Source organism: Ailuropoda melanoleuca, chromosome 15 (genome assembly GCF_002007445.2).
Source record: "Ailuropoda melanoleuca isolate Jingjing chromosome 15, ASM200744v2, whole genome shotgun sequence".
In the NCBI taxonomy this organism is placed as follows: Eukaryota; Metazoa; Chordata; class Mammalia; order Carnivora; family Ursidae; genus Ailuropoda; species Ailuropoda melanoleuca.
The window spans coordinates 85,882,150-85,900,105 of NC_048232.1; the positions used below are offsets into that span (position 1 = coordinate 85,882,150).

A 17,956-nucleotide genomic window follows, 5' to 3' on the forward strand; every position below is an offset into this window, starting at 1 on the left:
TATAATAAAAGAGAATAAAATAAATCTAAAATATAGCCATTTTCTTTCTCAAAGTCGACTGCAAAGAATCACAAATGGTTTCCCAGATTTATTTCCTAAAATGTCTGCAAATAAGCTTCACTCGAATTAAGCACACTTACAACTCAGCTGCAGTTAACAAACTGCCAGTCATCTGGAATATTCCATTTCCTGCCTAAAAAAAAAAAAAAGAAAGAAAGAAAAAAGTAAAAGAAAAACAGCTTCCCCCAGTGGACCCCGCTGGCTACGTAATGAAATACAAAGGCAGAACTTGGTCTGGAATTCTGTGGCCTTGGTGGGCCAGGCATTTGAAACTGGGATCTCCGAACACACATGGGGCATCAAACCCAAAGAACCAGGCTCTGACTCAGTTGGGCACACAGAGCTCAGTCTTCTGACCCTGCATCCTGTGTGTGGGCTCCACTCTGGGGCACTGATGCTCTGATGGCGGTTGATAAGGACACATGACACATCGAGAGAAACCTGTTCTTTCTCCATAGACAACAGGCCAGGCTCTGCAGGACAGAGGGTGGCTGGGGTGGGAGGCCTGCCCTCGGGGAGCTCACAGTCCAGGGACCTGTGCAGTTATACTGCCACTCTAGGCTGGCTACAGAACTCAACCATGCGTTATTCAAAGGTGTGTCTAATCACAGTCATTCCAGGCCTCACCCATCAGCCCAGCTTAATAATTCCTGCCACCTGCTAATTTTCCCCAAAGTGTCTTTGCTGATTTGAAATGGGGTAGAGAGGAAATCCACAGCTTACGTGTGCACTTATGGATGTCATAGGTGCAGCAAAGGAAACCCACCTCCCAATGTCATTTCTTTAGGGGCCAGACAGTGCTTCTGACAAGCAAGACGATGGCTTATAAAAAAACATAAACATAGCACAACCAGAAATATGCAAAATTAACAGGAAACATTGTTCTATATATTTAGAAAACTCAAAAGTCCTGGTCCCTGCAAATATATGACCTAGAGACTCCCTGACATGGGTAAGAACAGCATCAAACCCACCAACAGCTCCTGGTAATGAGTCCTTGTAGAATACATTTTCCCCAAAAAGGAACCAACATGAGCAGATTGCATCCTTATCATTCATAGTTCATAGACAAGAGAAAAAGCAGGAGTTCACATAAAGAAGTATGTGGAATTATGTGCTTACTTAAGAAAGTGAAATTTTGGGAAAAATGCAAATAGGGACATACATTTTTTAAGATTTTATTTATTTATTTATTTTAAAGAGACAGCAAGAGAGAGAGCTCGTGCGCATGTGCATGGGAGAGTAAGTAGTGGGGTGGGGGGAGAGATGAGCAGATTCCACACTGAGTGTGGAGCCCAACGCAGGGCTTGGTCTCATGACCCTGAGATCATGACCTGAGCCGAAGTCAAGAGCCGGACACTTAACCAACTGAGCCACCCAGGCACCCTGGGGACATATGTTTTAAAATTATTGCTCTCTTGAGAATATCTTCCCAAAACCACCATATAGAAAATGAATATTATTAAAACACTAGTAAAGATGTCATTCTAGAAAAGTCAGGAACAGTATAGAATTGACTCATCTGTCCATGTGCTTCGAGGTTGGAGTGCCAAGAGAAGAATTTCTCAGTGGAAGCTTCGAAGTGAGTAAGATTCAGAAACTGAAAACAGTATGAAGGTGAGATGGACTCAATCTGGATCTGATCACTGACTCTGCAACCCTCTGATACCAGCTACTCAGGCTTGTGCTTGTGGGTCTCCATTTGCAAGAAGAAATGGACAGAAATGCCACAGAGTTGCCAGGAGGGTTTGCCGTGGTGACGAATGTGTAGGCCTGGCACTCAGTACACATTAGCTACCTATTGATTAATGAGAAAGGTTTTAAACGATAGGAGACAAGGAAGAACAGGATCAACCAGAGCTAGAAAAACTCTGAAATTGGACGACAGAGCTCTGAAGCATATCAGAAATAAAACTGCCTCAGAAACAAAGACTGAACTAAAAGGAACACAAAAGCAAACAAACAACGGTAAGAGGGGGTGAAAAAGAAAAAAATTGTATCGAGTAAGCAAAAAAGAAAAAAAAGCCAGGCAGGAAGGCTTGCAAGAAAGTTATAGTCTAAAAAAGAAGATAGCAAAAGAAATCCAAGATAATTGTAAAAGGTGTCATTGGGAAGAAAATCTAATAACGGAATGGTTCAGATGCTAAAAATTCAGAATTTTCAGAAGTCTTCCTGAAATAAAAGACTCAAACCTGCCAATTCAAATAGCATACAAATACTTACAGAATCAGTCACAAGGGTCCAACATCATGACTCATTCTAGCAAAATTACTAGGTTTTAAATAAGAAGAAAAAAATTCTCTGGATATCCAAACAAAAAGACCAAGTCACTAATAAGGGAAATAGACTGTCATCAAACTTTTCTTCAGCAAAACTTTAAGTCACCAGGCAATGGGTAAAAATATTTAAGATCCTTAAGGAATGAAAATCTGAGCTAAGGATTTTATATCCAGACAAACTGATTTTTGTTGTTGTTGTTTTTTGTTTGTTTTACACAATTTTATTTAAATTCAATTAATTAACATATAATGCATTTTTGGTTTCAGAGGTATAGGCCTATGATTCATCAGTCTTATATAACACCCAGTGCTCATTACATCACATGCTCTCCTTAATGCCTGTCACCCAGGTACCCCATCCTTTCACCCCCCCCTCCCCTCCAGCAACCCTCAGTTTGTTTCCTCTGATTAAGAGTCTCTTATGGTTTGTCTCCCTCTCTGGTTTCATCTTGTTTTATTTTTTCCTCTCTTCCCCTATGATCCTCTGTTTTTTTCCTTAAATTCCACATATTAGTGAAATCATATGATTGTCTCTCTGTCCCTCTGATTGACTTATTTCACTTAGCATAATACCCTCTAGATCCATCCATGTCGTTGCAAATGGCAAGATTTCATTTTTTTGATGTCTGAGTAATATTCCATTGTGTGTGTATGTGTGTGTATATATATATATCCCCACATCTTCTTTATCCCTTCATCTGTCAGTGGACATCTGGGCTCTTTCCATAGTTTGGCTATTGTGGACATTGCTGCCATAAACACTGGGGAGCAGGTACCCCTTCAGATCACTACATTCAGACAAACCAATTTTTTAACTGTACAGGCCACATACAACCTGTCATAAACGTGGAAGAAATCACAGAACATCATTTCCATGAGCACTTCACAAGAAATCTACTAGAGAACAAGCCTCAACCAAAATGACGAGAGCCAAGCACGTGAGCAGATGTGATAAAGGTTTTCACTCCTAATTTGGCAATCGGATGGAAGCTGAGTCCCTGGGACAGGAATTCCTACTTCCTTATGACTTACACAGAGAGAAATTAGAAGATGAATCAAAACCTACAAATGAACTTTGAACCGTTCCATATAATGTCACTATCTTCTTTGTTTGATCGATACCGAGCAACCTCTCTGGATTCCTTGGCTTTTCCCAAAACAAGTCAGTAAGGTGAGGATTCAAATTAGCCAACCCATGGTCCAAATAAAATAATTTCCATGATAAGCCAACCCAGAAAGGATATGCTGATACCTTAATAGGCAGACTTTGGGCTGAGGATTTTGAGCTGACTGGATGGCAATGGCATGACGACCAGCTGGTGCGAGCGACTTTCTCCCCCACTACACACCAGTGAACAGACCTCTGTGCTGACAGCCGCGGTACAGAGCTTTAGTATAATGCAGCCCATAGCCCCAAATTACCGCAGCTGAGCCCTGAACAGCACGAGGGTTAGGGGTGCCAACCCTCACACACTCAAAACTCTGCATATAACTTTGACTCCCCCAAATCCAACTACTAATAGCAATAAGAACTTGGGCGAACACTGCAGGAACAGGAATATACAGGAGAATAACCAGATAAATATCTCATATTGAATCGAATCGAAAATGCCTCTCATTGTGAGATGTATCATTATTTTATGTATCCCTAAAAACAAACAAAAAAGTTGCCAATTATTGATAACAAAATGGAAAAAAAACCCAACGAGATCTCCATGTTGAAACTGAAACTGTATTATACAACGTACACACTGACAGTTCCTAATGACGTAAGCAAAAGAAGAAAATGGTAAAAATCAGAAAAAAATTCTATCAGCATAGACTGAAGCAAGAAGAAATTCTTAATTTGGGCAGCCAGAAAGTTCTGCTTCCAATTATAGTGGATTGGCCTGTATTGAACCTATCCTCCCTGCAGATAACAATTATAAACTCAGGCCAAAATATAAACAAAAAACTATCTGAAGGCACTAGAGAGCAACTGACATAAACTGGAGTGGACACTTGGAAAAACAGAGTAACACTTGATATATTTCTTGTTATTTGGCTTTTTGCCTGAAGGCAGGTCTCAGCCGAAAAGATGCTAAATGGATAGAATTTGGATATAAACCCAGGGTCCTGCTGGCTTTAGGAAAAGAAAACAGAGTTCAGAACCATACAGCAGCTGGAAAGTAAGAAAGTCAGGAAAGCCCCAAAAAGAAAAGCACAGAGGAGGATTTCTAACGTCTGTGCATAATTTCTGCCAAGATCTCCAGCTAACCCCTGACCAAGACGTACAGAGCAGACAATAAGATACCCAGCTAAGGCTAAAATAACACAACAAAGATTTCAAGTGTGAAAGCCCTCAGGGGAGACAAAGATTAGAGTCTGAGTGCAGGCAAATAAACTGGCTGCTAAAACAAATACTTAAATTCCTCAGAGCCACATAACAGAGTCTACAGTCTCTACAATGCAAGATTTACTCTTTACAGAATAAATCCCAAAATTGCGAGACATAGGAAAGACAAAACAAAACAAAACAGGAACCTGTGATCCCTATTCAAGAAAAATAAAAAAGAATCAATAAAGACCAGACTCTGAGATGACCTAAACGTTGGAATTAGCAGATGAAAATGTTAAAGCATTTAAAAGTTTAAATTTCAGGGGCGCCTGGGTGGCACAGCGGTTAAGCGTCTGCCTTCGGCTCAGGGCGTGATCCCGGCGTTATGGGATCGAGCCCCACATCAGGCTCCTCTGCTATGAGCCTGCTTCTTCCTCTCGCACTCCCCCTGCTTGTGTTCCCTCTCTCGCTGGCTGTCTCTATCTCTGTCGAATAAATAAATAAAATCTTAAAAAAAAAGAAGTTTAAATTTCAAAATAAGTGTTTGAGAATATAAAGGAAAATATACTGTTAAAGAGCGAACAGGTAGAAAATCTCAGCAGAGCAAGAGAAGCTGCATTCTGTTTACAGTGTATATAAAACTACAACGTGCAACAGCCATATAATAAAAGACAAGAGATGAATGGGAAATATTGGTGGTAAGGTCCTTATACTTCATGTGAATTAGTATAATATTATTTGAAAGTAGACTCTAACTAATTAAAGAGGTATATAGAATAAAAATTTATCCATTTACCCAATGTTCTTGAAATTATGAAAACTGCTGGAAAAGTGTCGGGGGATGGTGTGGGTGGACTGGGAAGGAAGGAGAGGAGCGTAAATGCAAAAGGCAAAGATCCCATCTTGGAATAAAATGTAAAAGGTACACATTACTTTATAGAACATCTTAATAAGAACACACGTTCAGCAAAACAAGATGGTAAAACAACAAAACGAGAGGGAAAGTAATATAGTAGACCAGAAGAAAGGCCATGGTAGAAGTAATAAATAAAGTAGAAATAGCACGGAATAAAATCGACCTTGGTAAAAACCAGGTTACAGGTATAGATAAAAGACTTAAGATGATCATTGTGACTGCAGAGGCAAAGGTCAAAGAAAATATAGCACTTTGAGATCATTTGATACAGAGGACAAAGACAATCCAACATAAGGATAATTTGTGTCACTGAAGTTAAAGATCAGAAAAATGAAACCAAAGATTTATTCAAAGATATATAATATTCCTCCAAAAAATCTTGAAACGAAAAAATAATTGGATCTGCAGATTAAAAATACACTGTGCTTTGGAAAACATGCAGAAGGCTCAACAGCAAGACATATCCTAGCTATGTTTCCGAAATTCAGGGGCAAATAATTCTTTTGGGCAGCCAGCTAGAAAAAGCACACCACCGGTAAGAAAATTCAGCAAGCCTCAGACTTCTCCATAGCCAGACTCAGTATCAGAGGCAGTGGGTCAAAATCTCTGACATTTGGGAGTGGGAAAGTGTGGCCCACGGATATTATATCCAGCCAAGACATATTTAAGATTTTCTTCAGTTTCATTTCAATTCCTGTTCCTAACACTCAAGGAAAAGTAGAAACTTCTATAAAATAGCATCTATATGAACCCATTTTTACAAATGTATTTCTTCCTATCTGTCTCTCTTTTCCGCAGGTCTGCATGGAAAGATGCCAGGAATCATGCTGACAGTGATGAGTTCTGGGTGCTAGGACGGGCTTGTTTACTTCAGTCTTTTCACTTATCTGCCTCAGTGCCCGCCTGACGGGGCCGTGGTGAATACGGAAAGAGCCAGTACAGGAATGAGCTTAGCCTAAGGCCTGGCAGGGAACACATGTTTTGGTAAGTGGAGTGGGCATTACAGTTCTCAGATTAGGTCTGTGAACTTATTTGTGATGAAAAGTTTCTATAATCAAGTGAGACACCACCTTATATCCCACTTGGGCAAAATGCACAGACCCTGCTTCAGCCCAACATGTGCCGTGCCCCCTGGACTAGAATGCTCTCCTTCCCTCCATGCTTGCCACAGGCATCCTGCAAACTCTGGTCTTGCAAAAGTGCCTCCTAGCCCTTACTTGGATCCCCGCTTCCTCCTTTGAATACCCCATGACATCTCGTTCTTCCCTCTCGGGCATTTCAACAGTCTGCTTTAGAGCTAGACAGTTCAAAACTCAACTCTACCAAAAACAAGCTATATGACTTCGGGGACCTCATTTAGCACCCCTGAGTCCACGTTTTCTCATTTAAAAAATGGGACAATAATACCTGTCTCACAAAGGTACTGAGAGAAATCAAAATTAAAATGAAAGCTTATAAAGTATCTACCTAAAGCACAATAAATAAATGCTTTTTATTATTGCTCTTTACGTGACTTATTTTAGGCCTTACCTGCCCTGTTTTTTAAAAAATACACACACACACACACACACACACACACACACACACACTCAGTCCTTAAAGATACAGTTTGTTACTTGGCTTTGAATCCAATGAAGGGCCTAGAGGTATAAGGATCTGCATATGAACGAACAAAACAGAAGGGCTGAACAGGTCCTTGGGAGATCATCTTACCTAGTAATGCCCCAAACTCGAGAGGCTTTAAAAAGGAGAGCCCTGGAGTCTGCTCTCATTGATTTAGGGAAACTGAGCTAAAATCTGAGAATTTGTCTTTGTTAAGTTTGCTAGTGAGGCAAATCTGAGAATTGCAGAAGACACTCAATATTTGTTGTATCTAATTACATGGAAACCAGTAACAGCAGGTCTCGAATGAGCCATTCACAGGTGATAAGCCCCTGAGGCAAGAAACTACTTGACTCAAATGACCAAAGGCCTGGAGGCCAGAATCTCCCAACTGCATTCTTTATAAATCCATCCTTGAGGAACTGGATTCTGCTCTCTCCAGAACTATCCAGCAGATCAGCAGCTCTGGGCACTTTGTTGATGAGGCTGGGATAAATGCCATCAGCACAAGGAAAAATTCTCCTTCTCAAGGTTATATGCCTGTACAAGCCTGGCTTTACATGTCTAATACAATGTATAAACTACGCAGCTATTTGCCCTTTTATAGAAAGATTTTTCCCATGACAAAAGGAGTAACTAGCTCATCATACAAATTTTGACAATGCGAAGCAGCAGAAAGAAGAACGGAACAACACCCAGAGACGCACAGCACTTCAAGACGATCTGTATTCTAGAATTTCTTTCCCACCATTTGCTGATAATCCAAGTACACTTTCCAAGTTACCATTAACTTCATGGAGATCACTGCTCACAGCTGCACGTTTTACCACGTGGATATGCCGGGATTCACTGAACTCTTCTCCTGTTGCTAGACATTTATGTTATTCTTCTAAATAACAATGCCATGGCTATCTTCGTGCATAACGCAGTTTCCATATTTGAAAGTACTCCCTCAGAACAGATTCATAGAAGAGGAATTATCATGCCAAAGGATATTGAAATCTTTAGTTATATACTTATAAAACACTCACCTTGATTTCCCACAGAATACCTAAGATTCAAGTCATTATTTACACTGAGGTTCTTCAAAAAAACATTATAATCCACTGCTGTATCTTTATCAATGTTGTAGTGTTTCGCAAACCTGGAACAGAAATGTTCTTTGGTAATCAGAAATTATGATACAGAGAATCTAAAAGGAAGCAAGATATCCTTCAACATGGGGGCTGGCACTCATTTTAATGTGTTTCTAGCTAGAGCTGAAATTAAAAAGTGAACCCTAGGAAGTGTTACAGTAAGATTAAACACACCGACACTTCAGAGGAGCTCGCCGCACTTGGCCTACCGATGCATGAATAAGATTCGAATGGGACAGATACCCACCTCTTGGTTCTCATTTTCTCCCTTCTCTGGCAGGACGAGGGGGTGGCCAGGATTCAGGCCACACGTGGACAGCAAAAGCGGTCCCACTTACCTTTACTAATTACGGGGCAGTGATCTGGACCATGAGTCAATTAGCAGAAAGCCTCTATAACCAGAGACATCTAGAGATGGGCGGAGGGGAGAACACAGCCCACCCTCTTGACCAAGCACAGCATATCACAGACAACTGAGGCCCAGTTCACTGTGGCGGGGGCAAAACCTTCCTTGGAGCATTCTATGATTTCCATTGAGAAGAAAGAACATTTTAAAACACTTAACCAGGGCACCTGGGTGGCTCAGTCAGTTAAGCATCTGTCTTTGGCTCAGGTCATGATCCTAGGACCCTGAGATCGAGCCCCTGTTGAGCTCCCTGCTTAGCGGGGAGTCTGCTTCTCCCTTTGTGCCGCCCCCCCCATTCATGTTCTCTCTCTCTCTAATAAATAAATAAAATTAAATAAAATTAAAAAAAAAACACTTAACCAATGTCTCTCCCTAAAATATACTGAGATACTCTTTTTTTAAAGTTCAGATAAATAGGATGTTTGGATTTTTTTCTTCTTAAAATGAATTTTCTATTATTCAAATCTGCCACTTGATAAATGGTTTTCTAGATGATTTCTGCATTATTACATTTATAAAAAATTGACAGTTTTTAAATGTTTGGTTATATTATCTCCATATGTGTTGGTTTCTATAATTACCTAATTTCATGCTGCTTTCTAAAAATTTAGTAATTATCACTTAAAGTATTTGTTATTTTTCTGTTTTCCAAATTTAACAAAGAGTAATGTCATGTATTCATTTCAATGCACACCTTTTTTTTTCCACTTTGATGAATCTTGCCTATTGTTCTAATAAGAAAAATTATCTGGAGACAGGACAGCTGCCAGATGCTCACGCTGAAACTCCCCAAATAGCCACATCTTTCATCCACAGCCTCTGCCTTGTGAAAACACGGCTGTAGGGCTCAGGGACCCTAGAGGCTGACCTACTACGCTCCTTCCTGTTTGGGTTGCTGCCGACAGAAAGTGTTGGCTACTCTGCTCCTTCGGCAACATGTCCAGATACTGATAAAAATCTCATCATCAACTTCCCTGTTTTCTGTAAAAATCCAGCATTCCTTCAGCCTGGTATTTCCTCCTAAGAGCACCCTGACCTCTCGTAATGCCCAGCCCTGTCCGCCTTCGTCATACCAGCCGCATAGTCCTTGAGGACAGACAGACAGAATTCCATGGTAATATTTCCTACAGATAAAATCTCAAAAACCAAGCCTCAGTACTGCCCAGGCATGCAGTATCTCAAAGGCTTTTTTACAAGAATAAAGGCAGGGGAGGCAGGACCCCATTCCTGAGATGAAAGGGAAAGGGCTAGGGCCGTTTTCCCAGAGCCCTGCACGCGGGGCAGGAGAGCTCACACGTCACACGTCTGCACAGACCTGCAGGTGAGTGGGTCATGCAGGAAGGCCACCTGTAGGGGCAAAGGGAATGACACCCATCGACCCATAAATCTCTCCCGCATCACCACCTACAGCTAGCCGTGGGCTTCATTGCTCTGCTCAGGCGGCAGGCTAACCTCCAGTGAGTTTGTCTGCTTTTCAGGCTGCTCATACATTATTTTATCGGGATTCAAACACTTCAGCATGCAGGGCAATGGAAGGTGGGGTGTGAGAGATGGAAAAGGAAAAGCAAAACCCGACGGGTCTCAGGGTGGTGTGATTGAGTATAAAATTGGCGATGATTTTCTCTCTCACCGCTTCTTCACACGTGCTGCATGGTACTCTGCAGCCTAAAGAGAACTGTTTCCCAAGGAGTAAAACCCATTCCTGGAATCTTTACGACCATGACAGAGTCACTGTGGGACGAGCACCTACTATGTGCCGGGCGCCATCGCAGGCCAACTGTGCACATTACAGGGAATCTTGCGCCAGCCCTGCAAAGCGGGCTCCTCGGTGTCCACTTCTTTAGAGGAAGGGGGGGGTCTCAGAGAGGCCCAGGAGCCTCCGGAGGTCCTAGAACCCGAGGGCGCAGCACAGACCTGACCCCAAGCGCGCCCGACTCCAAAGGCCCGGCGTTTACCGCCGCCCCGAGAGGCAGAGGCTGGTATTCAATAGAAGGCTGTTTTTGATAAAAGAAAGGATTCAAAATGCATTGTGTTTCCTGCTCAAAAACTAAAAAGGCCAAGTTAATACCAAAGCAGCTTCTCAAGGAAAGAGTATATTCTTGAGCTTCAATAAGAAAAGCATTAAAGCAATCGAAGAAATGGTCTACTTTTGATCTTCCGCGTTTCTGTTCTAAAGAAAAGCAATTCTATTATGTTAAGTTTCTCAAGCCTTATCATGAAAACAGTATTGTTTTCGAGGCTTAAAAAAAATCTCAAATAAAAATTGGTGGAGTTCTTTATTATTCGATACTTACGAGATGGGGAAACAGGCAGTAACATTTTTTATAGATTTACTAGGTTGGAGACTGCAGTGCCAAACACAAGGTTTATTGTCAAATAAAACACTGTTTTGTTTTTTGATTGCCTGTTTTAGAAGAGTGTTGCTTCTGTTCTATAATTGCGTGCACAAAATTATTTAATTTGTTTTGTTTGGATCTTATTCTGGACACTTTCCCAGTCGGAAAGATGTAAAAATTAAAACATCTATTATGTCCTTTTATATTCTGAGGTGGGTGATAAAGAGGAAAAAAGAAGAAAATATTCAAAAGACCAGGAAATACCTATTTTAAAAAAGTCTCCTTGCTTTTCAGACTCCACGGTGCCCATGCCATGGTCACACTGCCCCCTGCACATCCTTGCTACAGGAGCAATTACTTCACTCCTTCCAGAAGCAAAATCGTCTTAATGACACCGTGCGAGCGAGCCACAGGCACCAATGTCATAGGGATTTATAACTACAGTGTGATGTGACACTCTTCGGCTCAGAGTGAAATAATAAGGCTTGGTATTTCCATTCACAGCCTGGGGAATATTTGGAAAAGTGGGAAAAGGCAGGAAGAGGAAGAGAGCTTCTTGGTTGAGTACCACAAAAAAGAAGTTAAACATGAGCCCCCTTCTAGAGGCTTCCATTCAAAACTCAGGTAGCCACAGAAGCCAAACATTTGGCTTCTTCTAAATGATCTGGAGTTTATTGGAGGCTCAAAAAAACAAAACAAAACAAAAAACCCATGCAGACTTCCACATGCTGCCCTCGCATCAGGAGCAGGTGGCAGAGGCTTTTGAAAGGAGTGAAGCAGCTAAATGTTTAGTTATTCACTGTCCCCCTGCTGCAGTGTCCCCCAGACGCCGGCAACAACCACCCTCAGGGGCAAGTTCAGTTTCTGTTATTACATCAGGATGGAGAGCCAACTGGGAGCACATCAACCAAGGGATAAATCCTGAAATTTGTTCTTCTCTAACCCCGGGCTTTGAGTAAAAGTCAACTGTGAACTGGAAACATGGCGGATGGCGGGCGTGGGGCCAACCAGGAAAGGAGAGACAACTGGTGATGGATTACTTAAATAATCAAGATGTGTTCCGATCTGCAGGCCAGATGACTGCCACCCCGGGGACTTTCGGAATTAGAACCATAGCTCTCGAGTTTGCGCATTCACGGAGAGCACCACAAACACAGGAGAAATGTCATGAGCACCTCTTTTAAAAACAGTCAAGACAGAGATGGCAGGAGGGGACGATGTCTAGCTCTAGTGCACCTGCCAGGCCCCACTTTGAAACCAGGCTAAGTTCTACTGAGCCATCTCTCACCAGACCTCCGTTTACTTACTTTCTGTATTCATCATCTTTCATCTTCAAACAGAAGGTCTCCAGAACTTTCCTCAGCTCAGAGGGCTGGATCAGACCGGTCTTGTTAACATCAATGAGCTTGAAGGCTTTGATAACTGTTTTAACGTTTTTGAAAATCTGTGTAGAAAAAGTGATTTTGGAGAAGTCAAAAGACCCAGTGTTAAAAACCAAAATGGTCATTAAAAAAATGTGAACATTTTAAAATACTCCTTGTAAAATAAAATGTTTTCAAAGACTCACAGTTGTAGGTATTGCAAAATGATATGTCTATGGAAAAAAAGAACACTTTGCATTTATTGAATGTTTGTAAAGCCATTTTCTCTGTAAATGGTCTCAGTAAGTTTTTAAAAAAGTCTTTCTGATGTAAAGCAGTAAGTCTCATACACAATTCATTCCCTTTTAGAGCCATGTGAAAAATCTTTTTTTGTTAATTGGTGCTGAAAAACTATAGTTCAGGTAGGGCTGAACTCGGACGATCTTCATTTTTCCATAGCCATATGCAAACTGTTTTTACTAGGAGCTCCAAAATAGGACTGTATATTTCAACCCCCTTGAATTTTTAAAAAAAAATCATAGAAATATCTTTCCCAAATTCAGCAAGTGCATATTTACCGGGCACACAAACGTGAAAGGCATTTGCATCAGCCCTGTGGCGATGCAGGGGACTAAGCTGTGTCTTACCCCAAAGCTGCTTGTACTCAGAGGACAGAAACATCGCCGGCCCTCATGTGTGCCAAGCACAGATATATGTGACTGAATCCCCCCAACCCACAGGAAGGAAGCACCATTCCCCATTTTCAGATAACACTCATGAGGCTACATGAGTCACCCGACATCACGTGCATCGACAATGATGATACCGGGATTCTAATGCAATCAACCCTTTAGCCACAGTACTGGAGGAGAAGACAAGACATAAAATAAATATTCACGAAGCTGAGCTTTGGGAACGAGAGCCAGGTAACAGAGAGAAAGTAGAGCTGTGGGCCTTCACAGAAGAGAACAGGCACTTCCAACCTGAGTCATCCAGGAGGCTTCCTGCAGGAGGAGGCATCTGAGCTGAGAGGGTGGCTAGGGCAGGACAGGAGGGCCTTCTGCATGGTGGGACATGAAGGCTGGCGATGGGATTGTGGGTGAAGGACTGGCACGGCTGGGCCTCGGAAGGTCTGATTCTGCTGTCCCGGGCTAGGTCAAGTCCATCCCCAGGCCAGACTCGGGTGATCGTGCCTCTCAAGGAAGAGGTTTGGGGACAACTCTGAGATGAGCAGGTTTTTCCTCTTTTTATTAACATCCCCTGCTTCCTCAACACTTCCTCTGCCGGTTCCCTTCACTGGACTCCGCCTGACCTGAAAGGAACCCCTGGCAGCCCTCTCCTGGGTTGGCTGCCCTCAAGCTCACACCTGAGGAACCACAGAGCTGGTGGGAGGATGGCCACTACTCCTTCTTCTCCCTGTTGCTTGCACCTATGAGTGCCAGGCCTCCTGGCCGGGCCATTGGCCCCTGGCATGCTGGCCCTGCTTCCAGGACCACTCAGGGCTCCCTACAGATGACTTCTGGGCCCAGGTCTCTCAGCTCCTGGTCCTCCTCTCAGCCAGACGTCACTGCGTCCTGTTCAGACTCCACACCACGTCGTCCCCAGTGACTGCCACTCTCCAAAATCAAGCCCCATGCTCCGACTGCCCCACCCCTCTTCCAGCTGCCTTGCTGGAGTGCAGGACCCCACAGCCTTCTCCCCAGCAGGACCCCCACCCGCCACTCNGGCCCCCCCCCCGCCACTCAGTTTCTGGGCACAGCTCCCCCTCGCTCCCTCCCAACTGCTCCATCTCTATAATCACCACTGCATACGTGCCCCCTCCTCCTGCCTCAGCCCTGGCAAGCCCCCGTCCCTGGTTAAATCCAGCTCATCGCCTATTCCAAGCACCCGATGTGGCTGCAGAGGGTGACCCATCCAACGCTTCCCTGGGTCCCCTCACTCGAGGGCACAGTGTGAATGCTCCCCTGCATTCATCACTCGCCACCCCCATCCAGACTGTGTCCACCTTCTCCCCCTCCCAACCCCCATCCCCCCACCCCACTTNAGAGCCTTGCTCCTTATTTACAGGAAAAACAGAAATGGCTGTAACAATGGCCACTAGTCTGGTCCTCCCCAGCATCTGCCTCCAAACCCATGTGAAGGGACTCCCCTCCCGGTCCATGATGCCACCTACCAGACACTTTATGACCCCGTCCCCCACAACCACGCTGCGTCACTCACATCTCCCCACAAGCTGAGATCTGCGAGGCTCCACAGACTGGCTCCTGGCAGCTCTCCCACCTCCCCTCCCCCACTTGTGCCCTGGCTCACTGTTTTCGGGCCACCCCAGACCTTCTGCGGCTCCTCCTGCCTCAAGGCGTTTGCCTTTGCTGTTCTTCCTGCCTAGAACATTCTTCCCTAGATACCCACTGTCTCACTCCCTCACTTCATCCAGGTCTCAGCCCACTTGTCATCTTATCAGAAAGGCCTTCCTGCCCCCCACACTCTGATCCTCNACCACAAGTGTGAGTTAGAACCCTGCCCCCCACACTCTGATCCTCGTCTTCAGAGTACTTCTTGCCAACTGATTTCATGCTCATCTTGACTGTCTGTCTCTCCCTCGGGAACGTCAGCTCCCCAGAGCTGGGTTCAGGGCTTCGGCTCCGGGGTCTGGCTCAGTAACTGTCTGAGTGAACGAATGAATCTGTCATCTTTTCACCTGCTTGGGGAAAAAGGCCGCACTCTGAGGAAGCTTTGCTATACCGCCACAGGGCCAATCCTGAATGTAAGAACGACTCAGTCTAGGATCGATGTAATAATGATTATAATAATATCATAATTGAACAAATATTAATTAAATGTTCTGTGCAAAGCCTCATGCTAAATTCTAGACACATCTCCCACTTCCAACAAGGGGGGGAACACCGGCTGAGACGATCTTCATCTCCCACACTGGGAATGCCCAGCGAGGAGGGGGGCCGGCAGCCACTGCCGTGAGGCCGGCCTCGGTGCTCGCCCTCAGCGCACCGGCTTGGTCTCAAAGCGCGGAGCCACAGCACTCAGAGAGCACTTGTTCCGTGGTCACGCAGAACCCGCAGCACCTTGTCTGCTGCCCAATCTCGATTCACCTCTTCTGGTAAAACGGAGGACAGGAGGCGATGCGCTTTTTTAAACCCCCGAAGCAGCCCATATGGGTCTCCAGTGTGGAAAGCTAGGAAGCAGCGAGTCTGGCACAGAACTCACACCCACCAGAGGTATGTCTCCAAGTTTCTTATCATTTGTCAGACTGAAGTTTGGCAAGATCTGAATCGAGCTGCAGATGGTGGGGCTTATCGAAGGCAGGAAAGTTAGGGCCACGGTGTACAAGACTTGTCCCATCCATGACAGGAGAGAAAAGAAAAGCATAAAGGAACCACGTGGCTGGGGTCACGAGAGTAACCGTGTCCGTGCCCCACCCCATTTCCCTGCTCCCTGGGGAAGTGAGGGGAGGCGGGAGAGGAAAAGGTAAAGACAGAAAAACAGGATGGCGTGGGCAGCATCTCGCTCCTTTCTAGGCCAGCAAGACGTGTGCCATTTTGGTATAAGTGGGACATGTCTGTATTAAGAGCCGCTGTCTCTGAGCCTCCTGCTTACCCCCCACGCCAGCTCTAAATCCCACAATCTCGCCCCCTCCCACAGTCTCTGGGCTCCAGCCACAAGGAACTATTCAAATTCACAAGCACAGCAGGCTCTCTGCACAGCCTGGAAAGTCCTCACCAGGCCTGCAAAGCCCTATCTGATCGGACCCTCACTACCTCTTGACCCCACCCCTCCCTTTCTCCCCTACTCTCTCTGCTCCAGCTGCCAGGCCTCCTTGCTCTCTCTCACCCTGACCGAGCATGCTCATCCTTCAAGACTTTTGCACATCCGATCTCCTCCTGACAGCTCCCTCCTGGCTTTCATTCAGGTCTGTCACGCGCCACCTGCTCCTACAAGCCTTCCTCGGTGGCCCACACAAAAGCCTGCACTCATCCCCTTCTGACCCCTCGCTTCCTCTTTCTCCTGGTGTTCATCTACTCCTGGACCACTTCGTATTTCTTTCTCTAACTGCTGATTGTCTTCCTTCCTCCACTGAAATGTAAACTCCAGGAAGAGGACTTGGTTTTGTCTGCTGCTACGTCCTCAGGCTTAGAACAGCACCTGGACAGAGTGGATCTTTGTAAATGTCTGCAGAGTAATCAGCTGCTGTGCCTGCTGGCCTGACCCCTTCTCTGGCCCTGCCCCTGTTCCTTCTGGGCAGGATCCTGTGCCCTCCCTCCAGCTTTCCTAATTACACTTCCATCCCACCGCTGAAGCCTGAACTTTGATCTTGTCATCTGTGTGTGTTCCTGCCTGAAAGGGGTCCCCATCTCCCTATCTGGCCTCTGCTCTCCCGGGCTCCATCCCTCAATCCCCACTGCTTTGCGGGAGGGAGGAACCCTTCAGAGGGCCAAGCCCAGGGAGAGAGGCAAAAACTGATACACGGTTAGCAAAAGGAGAGAAGTCACTGCCTCCAAACCCAGCATGCTTCCCTGGAGAGAAAATGTGCTCTTGCTCTCCTTACTGCCCAGAGGTGGCCCTGAAAGGGGTGCGCCCCCAGCCTGGCGTCCTTGCCTCTGCAGGCCTGACTCCCTTTGCTGCATTCCACATGTGGCAGACTTTTGCCTACCACCTCTTTTTGTATGTCTGTGAGCTAGAAATGGTCAGAAAACAACAAAAGAAGGGTATTTTGTGACATGTGAAAGGTGAATTTCAAAGTACAGTCTCCACCAAATAAATGGTGCCCAGACATGTTTGCACGGTGCCCAGACATGTTTGCACGGTGCCTCTGGCTGCTTCCCNCCTCTTTTTGTATGTCTGTGAGCTAGAAATGGTCAGAAAACAACAAAAGAAGGGTATTTTGTGACATGTGAAAGGTGAATTTCAAAGTACAGTCTCCACAAATAAATGTTACTGGTGCCCAGACATGTTTGCACGGTGCCTCTGGCTGCTTCCCCTACAAACACAGGCAGAGTGGAGTCGTTGGACAGAACGCCTGGCCCATAAAGATAGAAAACCTTACTGTCTTACTTTTCCAATGAAGACATACAAATGGCTAACAGACACATGAAAAAATGTTCAAAATCATTAGCCATCAGGGAAATTCAAATCAAAACCACACTGAGATACCACCTTACGCCAGTTAGAATGGCAAAGATAGACAAGGCAAGAAACAACAATTGTTGGAGAGGATGTGGAGAAAGGGGATCCCTCCTACATTGTTGGTGGGAATGCAAGTTGGTACAGCCACTCTGGAAAACAGTGTGGAGGTCCCTTAAAAAGTTAAAAATTGAACTACCCTATGACCCAGCCATTGCACTACTGGGTGTTTACCCCAAAGATACAGACGTAGTAAAGAGAAGGGCCATATGCACCCCAATGTTCATAGCTGCATTGTCCACAATAGCCAAATCATGGAAGGAGCCGAGATGCCCTTCAACAGATGACTGGATTAAGAAGCTGTGGTCCATATATACAATGGAATATTACTCAGCTATCAGAAAGAA

The 17,956-nt window shown here is 44.7% G+C and overlaps 1 protein-coding gene across 1 annotated transcript in view; it reads right to left on the minus strand.

The window, feature by feature from the left end:
• EFCAB6 (EF-hand calcium binding domain 6) overlaps positions 1-17,956 on the minus strand; it is a 249,820-nt gene that overhangs the window by 160,003 nt on the left and 71,861 nt on the right. Inside the window, exons 8-9 of the mRNA XM_034644165.1 lie at positions 12,360-12,496; positions 8,206-8,318 (exon numbers count right to left, since the gene is read on the minus strand). Coding sequence (XP_034500056.1) covers positions 8,206-8,318; positions 12,360-12,496 — 250 coding nt within the window. The remainder of the gene's footprint in view (positions 1-8,205; positions 8,319-12,359; positions 12,497-17,956) is intronic.